At 41.2% G+C, this 22300-nt stretch overlaps 2 protein-coding genes across 5 annotated transcripts in view; both read left to right on the top strand.

The window, feature by feature from the left end:
- The window catches only part of LOC108874424 (fibroblast growth factor 12), a 39630-nt gene extending 22023 nt beyond the window's left edge, over positions 1–17607 (top strand). For all 3 annotated transcript variants that reach the window (XM_018662869.2, XM_018662870.2, XM_018662868.2), the window contains exons 2-5: positions 4991–5101; positions 6988–7091; positions 10109–10307; positions 11169–17607. In XM_018662869.2, the coding sequence (XP_018518385.1) occupies positions 4991–5101; positions 6988–7091; positions 10109–10307; positions 11169–11323 (569 nt within the window). In that variant the 3' untranslated portion in view covers positions 11324–17607. The remainder of the gene's footprint in view (positions 1–4990; positions 5102–6987; positions 7092–10108; positions 10308–11168) is intronic.
- Positions 17608–21170: 3563 nt separating this feature from the next.
- The window catches only part of LOC108874422 (interleukin-1 receptor accessory protein), a 24261-nt gene continuing 23131 nt past the window's right edge, over positions 21171–22300 (top strand). For both annotated transcript variants that reach the window (XR_007808881.1, XM_018662866.2), the window contains exon 1: positions 21171–21670. Coding sequence is in view for 1 of the 2 variants with exons in the window: in XM_018662866.2 (XP_018518382.1) it covers positions 21669–21670 (2 nt within the window). In the remaining variant the exon portion in view is untranslated. The remainder of the gene's footprint in view (positions 21671–22300) is intronic.

The following is a 22300-nucleotide window of genomic DNA, read 5'->3' as shown; positions in this document are numbered from 1 at the left end:
CTGATTGTAATGATCCTCTGAGTACTATTGGTTGGATTGTGATTAAATACGGTCCAGACATTCATGCTCTCCTCAGGATGAACTGTATTAACATTATCAGTTCAACATGATTGATGATTGATGATTGATGATGTAACATCATTTGATCAGTCATAACCACTAAAGACAGCTTTAACTGTCCTGTAATCACTGCCCTGTGAAAGACTGAAATCAGTGCAGTAAGAACGTGAATAATCTTAATAATGTGCTTTACAAGTTGATTATTTACTTAGTTGAATTCTCAAGGAGGCAGAGGATTAAATTAAGAAAATAAAATTACAAATTGGACTCAGCCAATCGCTGACAGCTGATATATTCATCCTATTGTCCAACCTTATAGCGTGTTGACGTTAATGTTTGGCTTAAAGCATATCTGTACCTAAATGCTGTTACCTAGAAACTGTTTCAGCTGGGAATATACTTTTCTCCCACTATCTAAAACACGTCTTCATGAGTTCTTAGTTTGAGTCGACGTTAAGTCTTTGAGCTGCTGATCTTTAACCTCTTCACCACAGATACATTAGCTGTCATCTGTTGTTTCAGACAGTGCAAAAGAAACTGAAGCACAGCCAGTAGCTTTATTAAACATTGCATAATTTCCTTCAACGTTTTGAATTATTTAATGCTGGTGTTAAAGAAATACCCAAAGTGTGGATCCAGTTTCTGTAGAGATGATGTCAGCAGACTGAGTTTCCCTCCGGAGACTTTCCTCTTCATCAAATAACAGGAGAAGCTTCAGTTTCCTGCAGAATAACAAGATAAAAGTCGACCTGAGCTCGAGCAGAGTTTCCTCCTGAGGAAATGTTTTAACTTCTTGTTGGACCGCTGGATGGATTTCAGCATTTACACATTTATGAGCTGCATCTCTCATTAGCCCAACATCCCCGCTGCTGCAACCGCCGCTTCATGTTTTTCTTGGCAATCCAACAAACAGCTTCTTAAAGGAACTATTATACAGGCGCTTCTGCTTGATCAGCTCCTTCACAGTTTCCAATCCAGAGGCTCCAGCTTCTCTTTTCAACTTCTGCAGCGAGGAGTTTTGTAAGAACAGAGCGAGTTATTAAAGAAACCTCTGCAGCTGGTGAAGTACTCGCTGAGTCACCGGGTGGTTTTACTTCAACGTCAGCACTTTGTCTTCCTTTGAGGTTTTTACTGTCACCGAGTCTGAGATTTGTAACTGGTGGTGATTAGATGAAGCCATGTTGACACAGGAAGGTTTTCATGCAGGTTGTGTTGACACTGGGTTAAATACTGGAGGCTTCTTAGCTGTAAACTCAGCCCTGATGTAAAAACCTCCTGTTTTCATCAGGCCTTGTAAGGCCACATGTCAACACAACATCTTGTACAGCAAATACACAGGTTTTAAGGTTGTTCTCACCTTTGTATCTTCAAAGTGCCGCCACAGTTCAAGTCGTTGTACATTCAGTTTTAATCTTTAGTATGCAATTTATTCAGTTCTGGTCCTCAGAATCAGCAATCAGCTGGACAGGAAATCTTTAATTCTGCAGGACTGAAGTAAAAGTTTATTTCTGTAGACGGAGGGTCAAATAAAACACAAATTAAATACTTTGAGTCAGTTTATAATAACAATAATAAACTTTTACAGGACTATAGTACTTTATAAAAGTGAAATAATTAAAACAGAATATTGAGTATAAGAGCAGGGATTTCAAGAAGTGAGAAAAAATTACGAGGAACAACAATAAAAGTTCAGCAGAAACAGTTTAATATAGTTCTAGAAGAAAACCTGTTGACAGTTTTTAGTCACATAGCTCTCATGTATCACTTTAAATTTGAAGCTCAAACTAAAACAAAATTGAAATAACACACCAACAAAACACAAATGGTCAGTTTATAATAATAATAATTATGAGCTTTATTTCTATAACATCTTTCAGAACAGTTATAAGATGCTTTGCACAATGCAGTTCCAAACAATACAAGAATATAGTATTTTACAATATAAAGAAATTGAAATAATTTAAACATAAAAACAAAAATTCTAATTTCAAGAAGTGAGGGAGAAAAAAAATGTTCAGCAGAAACAGTGAAAATAGTTCTTGAAGCAAAACATTTACATTTTTTTGTATGTTTGAAATTTTAAAATCATGTTTAAAATAAACTGACTCCTTACGTTTACAACAAATACTGACATACAGTAAAATAAACTGGTTTAAGTTGTGCTTTTATTGTTGAAAACGACCAGAAATTGTGAATAAATTTACAGTTGTACAGATGAGAACGTGATTCAAAGTCTCAGGTTCATTTTTACAAAAACTACATTATTATAGATTTTAGTGAAATGTAAAATATTCTTTTCTTTTTTTAACCTTTTTAATCTTTTTTAAAATGAAACCAGAACAGTTTGACCAGGATGACTGTGGCTGTGGTTTGTTAACTGCAGGTTTTAAAGGATGTGTCATTTTCATCTGGTCTCAGTTTGAGGAAGCAGCATGTGATGAGGTGTTTTTTCCCCTACAGCTTCACAGATGTGTTAAAACTCACAGCCTTTTCTCAAACACCAACACACACACTTACAAATATAGACTCCTTCAGAAAAATACCTCTGGTCCTCTGGTTTCACTCCCTAAAAACCCTTAAACTGTGAAGATAATATGCTCATTTATTATCCCATGAAACCATAATTAAAATACTTAAATTGTATCATTAGAGATTAATGGAATTGTTTTGTAGTAATTTATATTAACAGGGTTGAAAATACTGTGAATTTACAATATAACGCTATTGAGCAGTGGTTGTCTCTGTTTGGTTTTCAGGTGTTTCTTATCATTAAGAGTTTTTTCCTCAGTTATAATTATGACTTAGTTTGATATGAATCCTATAGCAGCTCCAGGAGTCACATGACCCAGTTTGTTTACAGCGCCATTTTGGCAGGAAAAGCCTGAGTGAAAATGAGACTTCATACATTAAATCAACAGAAACTGAACGATATATAACTGTTAGACATTTTTATTAAAGCATGTAAAACAAACACATATATATATATATATATATATATATATATATTTTAAAGTTAGTTAGCGTTAGCCTGATATGAAATGATCACTATATTGGCAGAATACGTTTCTTCCGCTCGCTTCCAGCACATTTTATGACAGTAATCAATTTCAGCAGCAAAGAAACAAGTTAGCTGCTTGCAGTGGCAGTGCGCTTTCCTGCCAATATGGCGGCGTTTTGATTTCGACTGTTGCACACCGTCAGCTAACGGAGCCACTCCAATATGAAATGATCAGGCACAGAAACCACCTGGTAAAGGTCAGGAAACAGTTGTGTCGTGGCTAAAATAAATCTGTCTTTTGTCTTGTGAGGAATCAGTTGAAGGTAAAACTCAGATGAAGAGGAGTTATTATTCTGCTGTGACCAGTCAAAGCTTTAAGGATGAAAAGTCGCTGCTGTTTTTGACTCTTCCTGGACACTCGTGTGTTTCTGTCAGTGTGAATGTTAAGTAGCACAGCAGCCCTGCTCCACATTAGTCTCGCTGTATTTTGGTCTATTTCTGCCAGAGATGAGTCCTTCTGGCCCACATTGTCATCTGGAGCATCGCTTCATCACTCCAGCTTCCATCATGTTTACATCCTCAGACCTTCACACAATGAGGATTCAGTCCACCAGTCGTCCTGATGATGGACAGTTATATGTGATGAGATGATATACTGTGACTGCGACACAACTCGAATATGTTTGGTTTGATGAACGGTCTTTGTAGTGCGACAGAACGGAGACGTTGCGTCTGGGTCGGCCCACGACGTCCCAGTGAAAAGTCCAGTGTGTCAGAGTTTCTTGCTCTTTCCTTCCTAGCGTGACGTCTCCTACGATGCTTCCTCACGTTGACCACGGTGTCAGGGTTATATCACCACCTGCTGGTTTGTTGTGTCAAGTATGGTCTGATGGGCAGAGGGTTGTGAGTCCTCCCAAAACTCCTCTGTGGTATTTCCACTGTGAACCATGTGATGGATGGTTCCTGTTTGGACGAAGTAAATAAGAAAAGAGAGTCTGTATTTTCTTTGCCTTTGTCTCGCGCTGACCTGTTGGTGGTCACCAAGGACGTGAACGATGATTGGTTGGGGTGAAACTTGTAGTGTTGCCAGTCTTATGTTCAAGACACTGCATGAATTTATGGGTCTATGATCGAATAATCTGACGACGAGAAAATTGTGTAGTCTGATCTCGGAAAAGAGAAAAATGAGATTAGCTGAGAAAATAGATGATGAGATACAATAAGGTGTTTAAAGGTTAAAGGAGTTGAGAGATGAAATGAGATAAGGTGACATTGGACAGGAGAAATCCGATGAGGAGAGGTGAGATGAAATGATACGAGATAAATTAATGTGAGAGGAGATGGAATAAGATTAGAGCAGAGGAGATGAGCTGAGATTAGATTATAGAGGAAAAGACGAGATAAAGGAGACACTGCACAGAGTAACTTCATGAGATAAAATGACACGAGATAATGTGAGAAGATATGAAGTGAGTTTGGAGAGATGAGATCAGATAACATGAGAGGATCCAAACTGAGATTAGATCAGATGAGAAGAGATATATAATTAAAAACAGAGGAGATTAGAATAAGAGACGGAAATAGAGATAAAATGACATAAGGTTAGAGGAGATTGGGCGAGATGAGGAGAGGTATGAGATGAGAGATAAGAGCAGAGAAATAATCCTCTGTACATATCTCCAACATACGAGCAGTAAATATAGAAAGTGAAGCTGTAAAATCAGAGTGAAGTGACCCGGGAGCTGAACCTACAGAAGAAGAGAGAAGCTGTAGAAGAAGAGTGGTACGAGGTGAAGAGCTGGAGTGTCCACAGACCGCAGAACAGAAAATAAAACCCTGCACTTGAATAATAAATGTGTTGAGTGGACAGAGAGTGATGGTGGTTGTGTTGCAGAGTGTGTGTTTACAGCTTGTTGTTGTTGTTTGTTGCAGAGCCGCAGCTGAAGGGCATCGTGACGCGTCTCTTCAGTGAGCAGGGTTTCTTCCTGCAGATGCAGCCTGATGGAAACATCAGTGGAAACAAGGACGAGAACAGCGACTACAGTGAGTCTGACTCCACCCGACGTTAACACCATCAGCACCACAGAGGAAACAGCTGCATCAGAGAGAGCAGTGAGACATTCAGAGAAGAAGTAACCAGAGATACAGATCAACCCTAGATTAGCAACAAGATTCCTCACTAAAGGGATATGAAGAGGCAATAAATCCAGAGACAAAGGTGCTATGTTGTTGACACTGACTGTTAACACCCTCCTGATGGTGTAACACAAACTGTTCAAGCCAGCACAGTCCCACAGTGATGATGTGTTTCTGTAGTCCAGTCCTGAAGTTAGCATCAGCCTGGTTCCTCCACAAAAAGCCAATGGGATTTTTTCATAGTGTTTTGGATTATTCCAGGAAATAAACAGTGAGCAGCTAAAGTTTCTGATCCTTCAGGTTTAGTTGATCAGATCATCTTCACAGATGAACACCACTGTTCTGATGTTTGAAGTAAGAAGCTAATGTTAGGCTATAAACCAACTACACCACGGTCACATGACGTCAACGTCTCCACCACTAAGCTTCCAACTGGTCATTTCATTTAGCTCTGAGCTCTTCTACAAAAGCCTTTCTTCTTAGAAAGTTAGTGAGAGTTTGAAAGAGCGTGAGTAGAAACACAACGAGGCTGTAAAGGTGGACTGGTGAGTAGATGGGTTTTCATGTTAACGTCCCCGACAACCTCTGTAGTCTCATTTAGACACTCGTTAGCAACCGCCTTTTTTAAGACACGTAAAAGCTTCAAACATCAGGAGTGGGGGATTTACTGACCCATTTTATGTCAGAGAATAAAACCTGAAAATGTCTTGAGCTTGTGTTAAAACCACAGACCTTATTTCAGACATTTAACCAGAAACACACTGACTCTGGGACGAGGGAACAGGAAGAGCTAACATGCTAACATGCTAACTGACTTCCTGGTTTTAGGATCAGTCCTGCAGCTCCACCAGGGAAACTCCAACGCTCGATTTTCAAGTCAAAACAAGTCTAATAAAGTTTTTATTCCTTAATTTTATAATGATAATGTTAAATCGAGTAAAAGAGGCCAAAATTTTACTTTTAGCTAGTTTGATACTGTAAGATACTGAAAGTATTTTACTGGGAATTTCACATTTACATTAACACAATATATAGAATTAGATCTGCGGGCTGTGATGTAATGTGTGGTCATACTTTTTACTCCACCATTTGACACCATTTCCCCCAAAGCTTTAGTTTTGTTCAATTTATTTCTGATTCCGTCTAAAATATCCAGTTGTTTCTCTCAGTCTAGTTTTGGGATAATGTCCATAACATCATCAGATAAGAGCAGTTGTTGTATATGGCCAGAATTCTTCAGTATTAACGGACATATCGTCTGACGTGTGATAAGCAGCTGTAGATGTGGGTTTCTCTGGATGAGCTCAGGATTACAGACTCTGCTGCTTCCTTTAAATCCTCTCCTCTGGTTTGGAAAAGAGAAAAAGAGGACAACGAGGAAGAAGAAGAGGAGGTGGAGGAGGAGGAGGCGGTGTTTTGGATTTCCCTCTCTCTCTCAGATCATCTCTGAGTTAAATAAAGGAGGATTAACAGCAGCCATCGCCACAGGCCTCTTCCTCCTCCACCTCCTCCTCCTCATCCTCACCCACACTGCAGCAGCTCTGTCCCTGAGGATTAAATCACCTCTCATCACTTCATACACCCCCCCACCCCCCAGCCCTCCATTTTTCCCCTCTGTTTATCGGCTGGCAGCACAGCGTCACATCCAGCAGGCTGCTGATGGATTTAACCACCGTTAGTTTAAACTGCTGCAGTGTGACGCTGCTAAAACACATCTGACCTGTGTCTACGTCTGCAGTAACCAACTCTCTCTCTCTGTCTGCCTGTCTTTGTCTATGTCTCTCGCCCCTCAGCTCTGTTTAACCTGATCCCAGTGGGTTTGAGGGTTGTGGCCATTCAGGGAGTGAAGGCTGGACTCTACGTGGCCATGAACGCAGAGGGATTCCTCTACACATCAGTAAGAACACCTGTCTCTCCACCTGTCGATGCAGATGCTAACATGTTGGGAAGTTTCTCCTTACAGCAGCTCTCAGGCTGGAAAAATGCATGCAACCAAACTCACGCTCAAATATAAAATGGATTGTTATGTAATGAAAGATTCAGCTTGTTTAAAAGACTGGATAAAAATAATATTTGTTATAAATTCGAGACGCAGCAGCAGCTGGGCAATAAAATCTCGATCTGGTTTCACAGTTAAATTTATGTCGATGAAGACGATAACCTCAGAGCATTTTATTTTAACAACCAATCACACGGCACTCTTCAAAGATTATGTATCCCAGTAAATATCATCATATTTTTGCCATATCATTCGTTCATTTCTGACTGACACGATGGTAAAACGTCTCACAGGTAAAAAATTACTGGAACTTTTATCAAGCATCAAGTTAGAAATTCGAAGCATCGTTTTGATGCATCTGCTTCAAAATAAAAGCCCTCCAGGTTTTACTCACTGCCCTGCTTCTAGCCGAAGGGCTTTTACTGTGAAAGCAAAGCAGATAGAGGAAGTGTACAGGGAAGTAGCTCTAAAGATTTTTGTGTATATCAGCTTCATTTTAAAGATTTTATTTGCTGCTTTGTTCCGAGTTCAGATTATATTTCAGTGGAAGTCTGGATGATATATCAGAGTTTTTATTTTAATTGGCTTCTAAGCAACATTTACTGTTCAGTAGAAAAAGGTCAAACCTGAAGAACAAACAACATAAAGTAATACAGACGTTGGAGCTTCAGCTTTAAAGGAAGATTTATCTTGCTCAAGAACACTTAGGCAGCGTACCTGCTCACCTTCCTTGTATATTTATCTACCTGGTAAAGCAGTAAAGGACTTTGGCTGAAGATATCCTGACTGGAAGATAAAGTTACTCACCAGGCTTCTCATTTTGTTACAGGAACAGTTTATTTTTTACCTCGTGATCACAGACATGATCTTATTTCCAGATATTTCAGTCAAACTGTCACAGTATCTCACAGATCAGGTTCTTCAGATCCTGTGTTTCTGTTTTAAACCTTATTAAAGTCACATTAAGGTATAAAAAGATCAATTTTCAGACATGATTAAGTTTAGAAAACAATAATAATAATAACATTAAATTGTGATAATAATTAAGAGGAAAGCCCTGATGAGTCTGCAGTGTAGACAGAGAACAGCCACCGTCGTCATATTGCTGCTTCTCCTCAGTGAGTCCATCCACCATCCATTATTCATGTCTGCTCCTTCCATAAAACTTTAAAATGCAATTCTTCAGTCGCTGTGTGCACAGCATAAGAGAAGAGATGGAGTGATGGAGGAGAGAGACGACAGAGATGATACAGTAGATAAGTGTTTTCTCTGAGTGCAGCTTCCTCGGGTGGTTTTTGTCTGTCAGACGTGGAGGTTCTGTCGAAACATAAAAACGTTTAAAGGTTTTAAAATATGAGCATGTCGTCATTTTAACAAAGAAAAAGTTCATTGACAACGTATCCCACGAGTCCTCGTGTTGTCCTTCTGCCATATTCTCATGGGCTCTGTGACTGTCAGGTAACGTCCGGTTATTCTTATGTTAGTCCAAGATTGTACCCACACTCAGCTGCCTTTTAGTCACACCAGATAAATGGAAATAAAGCCTAAAATATAAAAAAGTCCTTTTAAATTAGCAGAGCCATCTACATCCATTTTGATACTTGGTGTAGATGTAACTAACTAGGAGGCTGATGTAAACTGTTTCTATTTATTTATGGTCCAGGATACGACATAAATGCTCCTGTGACATCAGATTTTAACACAAGTTGGTTTTAAGATCAATAAACAAAAACAAAATGTCTTCATATGCAGACGATACCTTGTTTTATGTTCTAAACTTCCTGCACAGCTGCATCTGTGACTAACAAACACATACTGTAGAGACAAATATTTCCACTCAGGTGCATAAAGTTTATTTTAATTCACCCCCTCTTTATGTCACAGGTGATTTCCACATTACCCATGAGCCCTCAGAGCTTTTAGATGAGTCAGTTTTTTCTTATAGAAAATATCTTCACCTTTGGTCTTTTGTTTTTTATAGCCATGCATCCAGACTGATTCAAGCCCAGCACTCAGCTGAAAATGTAAAGTCCAGTCATCAGACATCATTATCCAGATATTCTATGTATCAAAATCACACATTAAAACCAGATAAAGGTGGAGCATCAGCTGTGGTTGAAGATGGAGGCTACAACAGTTTCTCTTCCTGCAGTGCGGTTACGTAAAAACCTTAAAGCTTTTTCTCTCTGAGCTCCTTCACTCAGACAGTTGAAAGTAAAGTTGTGGTGTGCGCTGGGAGGCGCCGCCGTCTAAACACTGTTTATCTGAATTATCACGTCTTGATATGTGACGCAGGCGGCCTGCTGGGAGGGAAAAACAGCTTTCATCATCTATTCCCTCTGTTTCTCTGCTTCGTCCTCCTCCTCCTCTCTTTCCTCCCTGCTCTCCTCTTTTTCTTCTTCCTCTGGTCTGTGTGGCGTCGTCAGTACTTACAGTTTAAGTCCTGAGAAATTTGATCAGTGTGATCAAAGAGTAAACAGACGTGTGAAAGAATCACGTAAACTAAACATTCATATTTTCAAAGTGGCAACAGACAACGTCTGTGTTTTAATGTATTATTATGAAGTAAGTGTTGAAGGCTTCAGAATAAAACCTGACGGACAGTTTTTAAGTGTTAAATGTGAGACCAGGTTTCTGTGCTGTGTGTTTTTGTTCTGCTCTGATTGACTCCGCTCCTCGACCACCTGTTATATCCACAGGGCTCTCACACACAGTAAAACACACCTGTTATACCTGGAGGGAAGTACGATGAGCTAAAGTGGGACGTTAAACTGTCCCAGCAGAGTCACGTTTGGCTTCAAACTGTCCAGACCAGAACTGGTTCTGTCTGGTCCCAGTCTGCCACATGGACACGTCGTTAGTACGGAGAAACAGTTTGAACTGATTCACACCTGTCTTCTGTGTTTGTGTGTCAGGATGTGTTCACATCAGAGTGTAAGTTCAAGGAGTCTGTGTTTGAGAACTACTACGTCATCTACTCGTCCACGCTGTACCGGCAGCACGAGTCGGGCCGGGCCTGGTTCCTGGGCCTCAACAAGGACGGAGTCATCATGAAGGGAAACCGAGTGAAGAAAACCAAACCCTGCTCACACTTCGTCCCCAGACCCATCGAAGGTGAGACGAACACACCTGAGGACACCTGCTTGTGTTTCAGATCCAGTTTCAGCTGAAAAGACAAGGGCAGGAGGTGATTAGCCTAGCTTAGCACAAACACTGGAAGCAGGGGGAAACTGTTAGCCTACTTCCAAAATAACCTTCAAAGAATAAAATCAAAAATTTTACACATTTAACAGTGAAGCTATGCTAGGGCTACTGCTGAGGCTAACCAGAGCTGGATCTGAGGGGGGTGCAGTTTTCATCTACTACACCTAAGTCATCAGAGTCTATTGGTTAACAGCTGCAGCAGCTGTAAGTCCTGGTCTCAGAGCGGGGCTGAGCTCTGTCTTAAGTCTGCGGTCACCTGAGGGACTGCTGACGGGCCTGTTAGTTAAAACAGGACGGGATGTGTCCGTGAGGCAGACTGTGAGGGTTTGGAGGGTGAGGAGCTGGGTGAGGAGAGACGGGGGAGGGCGGGGGGCAGAGGTCGTCCTGCAGGAACTTCCTCTGAGTTTGAGGACAAGGTGAAGCTCTAATATCACAGATGGAGGTTTAACAGGAAACATGAAGCTGCGTCTCTGCTTTCAGCTGCTCTGTCTCCCCCCCCCATCTTCATTTAAAAATATCTGTCAACTATCACCTTCCTCCTCTCCATAACCCGTCCTTCAACTTAAACCTCTCCACACTTCACCCCTCCCATCTCTCCCCTTTCTGTCTCCCCCCTTCCTCACCCTACGTCCCTGTTCTCCTTTTAACTCCCTCCCTCCCTTTTTTTATTACGTATCTGTATGGAAGATTTTGGCTCATATTTAAAGAAGTATAAACACTCAAATCAAGGTTACTAAAGTGTTTTTCTCCCCCCCTCCTCCCCCCCTGCAGTCTGTATGTATAAGGAGCCGTCGCTGCACGAGCTCGAGGAGAAGCTGTTGAAGTCCTCGCGGAGCCCGACGCTGAACAGCGAGGGGCGCCGGGCGAGGATCCTGGAGGGTCAGGAGCAGCAGCCGGAGGACTCCACAGAGCGGGACGGGTCATAGCCTGCAGCGCCCCCCGCAGGAGGAGGAGGAGGAGGCGGAGGAGGAGGCGAACTCCCATTTTAACACTCCCTCTGTTCAGCAACAACAGCAACTACAACCACACCAACTACAACAACAACCGCCACGATGACGACAACGACGGCGACGACAACAAAGAAAAAAAGAAGCTAAAAAAAAAAAAAAAAACGGGGATAAAAATCTTCTTCTTGCTCGTGATGAAATATTTTAAATCTAACGGGGGAGGGGCTCGTTTGGAGAAAAATCAGGACGTTGATGATGATGATTTACATTTTATGCAAAAAGCCCTGCTGAAATGGCGCCGGGATGCTAGCACACCTACTCTTCATCATCGCCACATCGTAATCATCATCATCACCACGATCAATGTTTCTGAGTCGAGCGAGCGCTGAGAACTCCAAAGCTTTAAGCCATGTAGAAACTTCACTTCCTTTCATTTCTTAATGAATGCAAAAACTTTCGCACTTTCGACACATCGCGCTTCTTCTTCTTCTTCTTCTTCTTCTTCTTCTTCTTCTTCGTGTTGTTCTGTCCAATCAGAGAGAAGAGTTTCTGTTCTGTCAGCTGCCACATCCTGTTCTGTTTCTCTTGTTTTGTTTTGTCGGGTTGGGGGAGTAGAGCGTTTTGTTGAAGACACTGCCGACATAAAGAGTCAGAAGGGCACGAATCCTGAGAGACTTCCTGTTGTGGTTCCTGTTCTGGAGGTCGGTCAGGTGATCTGGATCATGTCTGACAGGTTCTGTCTCTTGTGTTTCAGTCTTTTATTATAAATCACACTCCTGCCGATCCTTCTACCAAACCTCCGTCATCAGTTCTCACTGTAATTTCCTTCCCAGCAGCAGCTGGTGCAGGTTTGCTGCATTTATGTAAATCTAGAAAATTACACATCACGTCATGTGCAGAGGTCTGGGCTACGTTTATCAGGAGGAACTCAGTGACTCAGTCTCTTTAAACTCCTCATAAACCAACAAAACATTTAACACCAGTTCAGTGAATCGTAGTTTATCAGCCCTTCCCCTGATAACCCTGAGTTAAAATCAGAGTCTCCATCGCTCAGGCCACAGACAGACAGAGAATAGGGCAGCATGTAGCCTGAGAGACAAAACCCAGGGCAAGATTCACATGGTTTTTCATGACACTTGTTAGAGACGTTACTGAGTGAACTGAAGCTTCACAAGAGGAAATGACGAAGTCAGATCCATCACCTGAACGTCTCAGTATCGTTACAGAGTCAAAACCTAAAAGATAAACGGTGAGAAATGTCGGACGCTGTGAAAAAGATCTCATGAATTTGATCGTCTCTTTGTTGCCTCTGTTGTCCAAGGGTCCTTGAACGCACCAGTTAGGACAGTCTGTAGACACAGTGATGGTTTCTCCTGACTCTCAGAGGAAATCCACCTGAGAACTGATGATGATTTGGAAACTGATCGGCAGGACTGTGAAGTACACACCGTCTCCGTGCTGCGTTCAGGGTCTGATCAGATGTTAAAAAGAAGCTTAGTGTTTCACAGTGTTGAGAAGTTGCAGGCAGGAATGTTGCATGATGTCTTTCCAAAAAAAAAAAAGAAGCAGCGTAGCGACGGCCCCGCAGCCGTTTGGGGGATTTAAATGATTGATGGAGACACTAACAGCTGTGTTGTGTAACTCTGATCCGGTCTGAACAGGTCTGAACCGAGGGACGAGTCGACTCGGTTACCTGCCCCCGTCCAGGTCGGTGAAACCTCAGCGTGACGTGATACGATACGACAGTCTGAGGATGACACAGCATGAATCCAAACACCCGAACACACACTTCTCCTTTAACCTCTGAACACAACACGTCAACAACGCGTTAAAATACAACGTTTTACAAACAGAAACATGTTTGGAAACGACAGCCAATCACGTGACAGAGGCGGGGCTTATGTTTCGATCACCTGGTGATGTCATCAGCTGTCCCCGTCCAATCAGTATTACAGCTTCATGATTGATCTGTATTATTAACAGCTGATTATTGATACTTTTTGGAGGTTTGAAGGTCAAGTCTTTGCACCAGTAGCATGTCATGGATGTCGCAGCTGATTATTAGTTATTGATTGATCACTGATCGGCACCTGGATTCACACACAGGTATTTTTTCTGTTAATGAGTTAAATAATGAGATGTTTTTCTTGCTCAGACAGGTGAGGTGGACCAGGTGAATGTTGTACATACATGTTAATCCAAATCCGTTCAGACTGCCGTGGACCTCCTGATCATGGTGCATTCGAATAACCTGGGAATTCTCTGCGTCTAAGCTGCCGCAGGATGCACAGCTGGAGAAAATGGTGGAAATTAGTTAAAGTGGGCCTGTCCTGTAACCCTGTGGGGCGAGGTCACTGCTGAGAAATATGGAAGATTATTAACGACCAAAAAAAAAAAGCAAAAACAAAAACAAACATTTGATTTCAAGAGAAAACCGACAGTTTCTCACATGAAGTCATCAAAACACCACCTACATTATTCAAATGCTGTGTCACTGCAGAGGGTTTGTGGGTAATGAAGTGCTGAAGTTATACAGCATGCAGCGCAGCCTCATGCAGCTTTAATCCACACATGTAGAGGAACAGATATTTAACTGACGCTGATTCTCTCATTCACATCAGAAGGACTGAAGTGATTCGGTCAGGTCCGACGTTACCGTCCTCAGCTCCTGGTCTCATGATGCGTTCAGGTGTCGGCTGATGGTAGGATCTGGTAACACGTTTTAACACTGCCCTGCTTCGTTTAGACGAAAAGCACTGCCCTGAAAACTGAAAGCTGTATTACTCTGACCTCATCTGAGCTTCATGAACACAACATCTGAAACAAAAAACTGAGATTCGTCCAAACTTTTGGACGAAAATTTGGCTAAAGTTACGACTTCTTTAACTCCCAAAAATCAAACGTTAAACCAACATGAATCGAGAAACGAGACCAACAGGAAGTTTCACTGACATGTTGTTGGTTGTTTAACATTTTAATCTTCAGTATAAAATTAACTTTTTGTTTTTCAGAGTGTAAATTTCAGACGTTCAGATCGAGTCGCTGCACTGCCCTGTCCGACCTTTATCACATTTCTTCTTCTCTGACTCAGACCTTTACTCCTTCTCTGACGTTACCGACCACGTTTCCCAAAAACATCGAGTCAATGTCCATTTCCTGTTACTCAGAGTTACACAGTCCTTCAAAATAATAATAATAATAATAATAATAATCTTTGTTTCCTTCTCTAGAAGTTTAATCACTGCCTTTGTTTTTCTCAACAGGAGAAAATGTGCTTGAAATATTTTACATTGTAAGAAAGGGGCAGGATGTGGGAATATGAGTTTTCCCTCAGGACTTAAAAATCTCTGGACGTTTCTTTTAACATTCTGGTTCATGATATTACTGCGATAATCATAAAGATATATTTTAAACTCTTAGAATAAGTTGAACTGTTCCTTACAGGCTGTGGCCAAATTAATGTTACAATAACGTTAAAGAAGAAACTGTAGTAAATTGCGATCAGTTCATCAGAGATCGCAGCAGAGCTATTTGCTGTTTAACCACAGAGCTAACATTACTTACGTTAGCTAAATTCACTGGCGACCAAAAACAGCATCATAACAAACATTTAGATAAACGTCAGCGTTAGTATAACTGAACCAACGCTCTGTACGTTCAGTAACAGTAATGTTAGTTATTTTTATCTGGAGTTCAGTGAACAGAGCTGGATGGTTGTCATGGAGATGGGAGCTGTTGGCTAGACAGATTATTTAAAGTCACTCCTAAGAATATTAACGATTATCCCGATGATGGAAATTCATTAATTTGAGTTTTTTATTGCGATGGGCCATAAGATCGTATATTGTTCCATCGCTAATTCCTTATTTATGACACAGAAACAATCAATTACAGATTTCTTGAACCATGAAAGTAATTTCAGTCATGAACTTATTTTTTTTTAAATTGGTGACATAAAAAGAAGTTGAATGATCTCACTACAGTTAGCTGTAAAACCACTTATATTAATTAATAATAAAATTAATAATCTTATTTCAGCGCAGAGTAAATTTTTTTTTCTGGAGTTTAGCTAAGGAACTTGCGACCTCTATTATTTTTTTAAATTATTATTTTTGAACGTCAATGTGTTTTTTTCTGCAGGAATCAATCAGTTGTTTGAACGCAGCAGAGATTAAACTCATGCTAAGATCATTTTTGGGAAACTGCGTCACCTCCCATCAGTCGACACAGGAAACGTCCACAGTGACAGACGTGAAAGAGTTTGTCGTGTTTTAGAGACTAAAAATAATTATTTGCATGTGGAGAAAAAAAAAAATCAGAGACGTCATTTCACCCGACAGCTGAACTGTGATGCATGCTCTGTTAGCAAACACGCTGCTGTTTCTGCCGCCATTTTGTTAAAGTGACAAAGCGAGGAGGGGAGAGGCTGAGAGGCGGGATCAGGGTGGGTGGGGTTGTAGAAGTCGACTCTCATTGGCTGCAACAACCCAGGTTTTCTTTTCTTTCTTCTTGAATTTTGTATTTTGTTGGTTAAAAGTGGACGGATGGATAAATGGACGGATGGACTGATGGAGGGAAAGGAACGAACCAATCACAATCCACCTCACTGCCTCTGAGAAAGTCTTCCAGTTCGGGATTTTGGGGTCAGACCACAGGGATTGTAGAGACCAACAGAAACCCGCCAACAGTGTTTTACTGTTTTCTGGCTCAAAGGGGACGTTAATGTTTCTGACGAGTGAATACTCTCCTGTTCATGTTTCTGTACGATTCAACACAACCAAACCTCTCGACAGGAATGTTGTGTCTTTTCTATCTCATCTGTTTCTAGAGCTGCTTCAGTTCTGAGAGGAGGACGTAGAACCAGAACAGACAGAACAGAAACATCTTTTAAACTAAGTGTTCAGCCTCGCTGCCTTCAGGTCACGTCACAGTGTATTAATCATGTCAAAATAAAAGTGTTTTACAAGTTCAAGCACCTCAGTATGGAAGAATAATAGTGCCAAAATGGCTGCTGCTGATGAAAAATGGCTTCTTATTATATTTCTTTAGTTTTTTATTTATCTATCGGCTCTTTTTTTATCACTACAAATGCCAACTTAAAAAAACGATGATGAAAAAATGATGAAACAAAATTTAAAATATAGAAAAAAAAATGAAATTGTAGAAAATGATTTTTAAAATCTACATGTTTTTTGGGAGTAAGTTTAAAAAATCATTTTAAGATGATTTTCCAAATTCAGAATGGATGAAACACACATTAAAAGATAATAAACAGCTGTATATAAAAGCTTTTATCATCGCTTGTTAAACAAAAAACCTAAAATCATCTTTGGATGTAGAAAGTATTTGAGAACATCTAAAAGTTTTATTGTGTCGTTACTAATATGTGTGTTTGCACGTGCAAGTTTTCAGCTTTAAATCTGTCATCAGATTTTCTCAGTTTATTTTTGGTGTTTTCTTTGTGTAACTTCACTGTCAATGAACAGAGTCCGAGCACAGAGTTTATTCAGGCGTTCTTTAATCTTATCTACAGGTTTACAGTTTATTTAATCTCACCCGACGCTGCGTTCAAGTCCTGTGGGACAGAGCATGAATGGAAGATTACCAGGACCACATGAATGTTGACTTATTGGTCAGAAAATGGGAATTACAGAAGTGTCTGCATGACATGAATGCAGCATGATTAAGAGGAAAAAGTGCCAACAAAAAAATTACAGTAAATGTGTCATCACCTGAAGGCAGCATCGCAGAATAAAAGAAGCAGAAAATGTAGAAATGACACTCTGCAGTAAAAGTCTGTGATTAAAGAGAGCAGCAGGTCGACTCAGAGGTTTTAAAACTCTAATATCTAATAACTTCCTGATCATATTTATCAATACTATTGATTAAAACCTGCTGGAGTCGACCTGCTGAGCTCCTGCTGTGACGTTTATCCAAAAACAACCAGAGACTCAGCCTGAAGGGGGCGCTGCCGCCACCGCCCAGGGAAGTTCGACGTACACCGGCGCTAAATGATGATGTCATTACCAAGCGACAGAGGCCCTCTGAGGGTGGGGGAGGTGGGGAGGGGTGAGGGAGTGATGCCGTGTTAAGACGTCTTTTGTCGAAGCCTGAAATCTCTCGATCTTTCTTTGTGTTTGCTGATGTTTGCACCTTTTCTGAGACACCTTCATATAAACGCATCATATATTAGAAAACAGTCATCGCAAATACGCAGCAGGATGAAAAAGATGATTGAAAAATAAAAAAAGAACAATAGAAAAGCTTCTGTGTCTGACTCATTTTTTAATTCCTGTTGTATTGAATATTTGTTTCTGCCTCCGGGCGTCCTTCTGAGTAATTCTTTACACTGTGGATCTTTAAATTAGCAGTGATTCCTTCAAAATAAAAGCAGCCTTCGCTGAGCTAAAGGTCATATGAGGCCTCATTAGGTAGAAGATTTCCAGTAAATTTCCAGAAACTTTCCATCAGAATTAACTGTAAATTTGGGGTAGTTTATACAAACAGTAAATATAAACATGTTGTCAGAAGCAGACACACTGCAAACTAATACACATTTAAACAATGTCAATTTTGACTTTGATTTATTTGAGTAGAACTTTAATCGATTCTTTATTTTAACAATAAAAAACATGAATATTTAATAAAAGAAACAGATTTTCAAAAGTCACATCCAAAATGTAAAATTTAAAACATCTTAAAGTGTCAGTGGAATGGTGTTAGCAAGTTTACAGTTAGCATCTCTGATTTAGCAGCTAGCTGCTGTATAAACACGTCGATGTATTTTGTTGCTGGTTAAACTTTAACACCACAGATCAAATATATTCAGTAAGAGATTAAACTGAATTTACATTAAATCTGTTGTTTTAACCAACACCAACCAAACCAACCACATCTCAGTTCCCTGTTACAGGCTAACCTGCAGTTTAGCTAATTTCCAGTTTATTCCTGTTAGTTCCCATGGAAAGTTTCAGTGTTAACCATAAAATGTTGAGATCAGGTTTGGTTCAAAAAAGCTAAGCGAGCACCACGTTAGCTAGCCTCTTAAACTGTCAGTGGAATGGTGTTAGCTAGCTCACAGTTAGCATCTCTGATTTAGCAGCTAGCTGCTGTATAAACAGATGTCGATGTATTTTTACTGGTTAAACTTTAATAACACAGATCAAATATATTAATATGGGGAAATATTCAACTGAATTTACATTCAATCTGTTGTTTAACAAACTCTGTGATGCAACAGGTTTTTTCCAGCTACATCTCAGTTTCCTGTTACAGGCTAACCTGCTGTTAGTAAAGTTGCAGCCTCGTCATCACTGAGCTGAAGCTCGAGGCCTCATCAGAGTTTCACTCTGTGTTTGACTGAAGGTTGAAATGTTGTATCATAAAAGTTTTAGGAGGTTTTCAGGAAGTCGAGCTCTTCCTCTGTTGGTTTATTCATATTTTAAAAGTGTCATTATTCTGATGTTCACAGTTAAATATGGATGAAAACTGAAGTCATTTAAAGGCAGAAACCTGAGCCTCAGTGATAATAATCTACTGTTACTGTAAGGCTTTGAGTGTTTCCAGGTCAAATTAAAATAATGTTCATCAGTCTGAAGTGTTCCTGTGGTCTCAGTAAAAGCTCTGTGGCTGTTATTCCTGAGCTGAAGTGAAAAACACAGACGCACTAAAAGCTCAGAGAGCGTCCGTCCACTCTGCTGCTGCTTTCCACTCCGGCCTCATCCAACTTTAACCAGCCGAGACACGAAAACACGAGTCTGCTGCTGAACGACCAGGAATACAACCAGCAACCAGCAACGAGCAACGAGCTGAGAGGAGAGAGCAGCACTGTCTGTCTGACTCTCTGTCTGTCTGTCTGACTCTCTGTCTGTCTGTCTGACTCTCTGTCTGTCTGTCTGTCTGTCTGTCTGACTCTCTGTCTGTCTGTCTGTCTGACTCTCTGTCTGTCTGTCTGTCTGACTCTCTGTCTGTCTGACTCTCTGTCTGTCTGTCTGTGCAGATTCATTCTTAATAAATCAGCAGCCTCTTCTCTGCAGCTCCTCCACAATAAAAGACACCTGCACTGAGCTGTCATGAGACTCCTGTCAGCAGAAAGGCTTTTATTGTGAAGGAGCAGAGAGACTTTTACTGTGAAAAAAACATCAGGGCTTTTACTGTGACACAGCAGGAGCAGTTAGAGGGCTTTTACTCTGAAAGAGGTTTAGGACTTTTGCTTTGAATCAACTGAAGAGCTTTTATTGTGAAGCAGCTTTGGGACTGAAGCTTTTCTTCCTCTTGTTCAGATATTAATTCAAAATCTTTCCTTTAAAACTTTATTTGTTCATTTTTAAATAAAGTTTCAACATTTGAAACAGTTTTCGTCTTTAACTCTGAACAAAACAAACATGAATCAGTTCGTGTTGTCTTTAAACTGATCACTGAATCTCTGACGGAACCTGAACGCAGCTGAATGATGCCAGCACTGAGGGCAGTGAACGCACCATGAAAACGTCCTCAGGTGTGCTTCAGTCTGACGTCACCAGGGGGCGACGTTACACCAGGAATGACCGGAGTCCGTCTGCAGAGAACCGAGCCCCTGTAATCAGATTACAGTTACAGTTACAGTTAGTCTGTGTCTCAGTATCAGAGTACAGCAGCAGCTGGTTTTTACCGAGAAACAGTCAAAGGTCAAAGGTCAGAAAAACCCCCGAACTGATCTCTCCGTGTTTCCATGGAAACAGGAAAAAACAATCAAACCTGCTTTAGTCCTGTTAGTGTCAGTAACATCAGGTACCTGGAGCGGTGTACAGGAACTGAGTACTTCAGAGTACCTCAGAGTACCTCAGAGTACTTCAGAATACCTCAGAGTACTTCAGAGTACCTCAGAGTACTTCAGAGTACTTCAGAATACTTCAGAGTACTTCAGAGTACTCAGAGTACTTCAGAGTACTTCAGAATACTTCAGAGTACCTCAGAGTACTTCAGAATACTTCAGAGTACTTCAGAGTACTTCAGAATACTTCAGAGTACTTCAGAGTACTTCAGAATACTTTAGAGTACTTCAGAGTACCTCAGAATACTTCAGAGTACTTCAGAGTACCTCAGAATACTTCAGAGTACTCAGAGTACTTCAGAGTACTTCAGAGTACTTCAGAATACAGTACTTCAGAGTACTTCAGAGTACTTCAGAGTACTTCAGAATACTTCAGAGTACTTCAGAGTACTTCAGAGTACTTCAGAGTACTTCAGAATACTTCAGAGTACTTCAGAGTACTTCAGAATACTTCAGAGTACTTCAGAGTACTTCAGAATACTTCAGAGTACTTCAGAGTACTTCAGAATACTTCAGAGTACTTCAGAGTACTTCAGAATACTTCAGAGTACTTCAGAGTACTTCAGAATACTTCAGAGTACTTCAGAGTACTTCAGAGTACTTCAGAATACTTCAGAGTACTTCAGAATACCTCAGAGTACTTCAGAGTACTTCAGAGTACTTCAGAATACTTCAGAGTACTTCAGAGTACTCAGAGTACTTCAGAGTACCTCAGAGTACTCAGAGTACTTCCTCTGACCTCTGATTTATGATGTTTAATATTCAAACACTCATCATCGAACCTGAAGGGTCGTCCCGTCATTCAGACCTTTGGAGGGGCCCGAACCTGAGACAACAACAACAACAACAACAACAACAACAACAACAGATCAACAGCCTGAGAACTGTTGATCAGATCGATCATCGGAGCGGGGTGGGGGTGGGGGGGGGGCGTGATTGGGAAATCACTGATCAATGTCGCAACAGCTGAGAGGAGGAGCGTGGACCGGAATACACTCAGCTACTTCCTCCATGAACACACACACACCCACACACACACAGAGAGGCACGCGCCGCTCTAACTTTCTCTGATCCAGAATCAGAGTCTGAGTCTGATCCGGTTCCTCTGAGTCCAGCTGTGAACATCTGACTCGGATCCGGTAAACTCCAACACGTGACTTAATTACTTCACTAACACGTCACGGGATCATTAATTAGTCGAACTGGCTCCTCGCGCCGCCGCTCAGCTGGTAGACCCCGCCCCCTCCCCCCGGTGCCGGTGCTCCGCCGTTAGTCCTGGAGATTTACAGCCGTGATCGAGCTCTGACGCGGGGCCGTTAATCATCAGAGGTCCCGGTGCTGCGGTGTGTGTGTGGTGTGTGTGTGTGAGTCAGCAGCGGGACTCGGACACACACAGTAAACACACACAGACCCGCCCCCCGCCCAGCTCCGCTCCGCCCGTCAGCTCTAAGAACCCGGACCGGTTCATCCCGACCGGACAGACCCGGAGGACACCGCTCCGACCTGCTGCCAATGTAAGTCCGCCTCCCGCTCTGTTCTCATCTTTAAAGTGACGCTTTTCTCTATGGAGTCTGGTCCTGGCTCCGTGCCGCTGCTCTGATAATGGAACTAGAGAGAGAAGTGGAGGCAGTTCAGTGGTTCATGTTACTCAGAGTCTTTGTGAGTGAGAACACCTCCCTGATCTCTCAGCAAACACCGCGTGTTAACCTGCTTATAGACGTGTTTGCGGGTCACTCGTGGTAACAAACCTGCGTGTGAACCCTCATTTAAAAATCTCTCTTTTTACAGTCGTGTGGGTTAAACTGATCAAACCACACAAGCTGAGAGAACAACTACACATGATCATTCATCGTTGTGTTGCGGTCTACATTTCGGCTCATATCAACACACACATACATCAACACAATTACAACTTTTGTGAGTCATTTGCCTGTTACTTCAGTAATCCTGAACACAGCGAACGACAGACATGACGGTTGAGATTTGTCAATGTAAAGCGTTTCTTGCACAATATGTTTGACGCCGAATTTCACACAAGTCTCATCACATTTAAAGTGTCTTTTACTATGTGAGAAGTTCGGTTTCAAACGCTTTAAACCATGAAGGCGCTTTAAATTTGACGCTTTTTAAACGTGAGTCTGGGG

Source organism: Lates calcarifer, linkage group LG21, assembly GCF_001640805.2.
Source record: "Lates calcarifer isolate ASB-BC8 linkage group LG21, TLL_Latcal_v3, whole genome shotgun sequence".
NCBI classification, from domain to species: Eukaryota; Metazoa; Chordata; class Actinopteri; family Centropomidae; genus Lates; species Lates calcarifer.
Note: the sequence above shows the minus strand (reverse complement) of the source record. Positions and strands in the feature narration are given on the sequence as shown.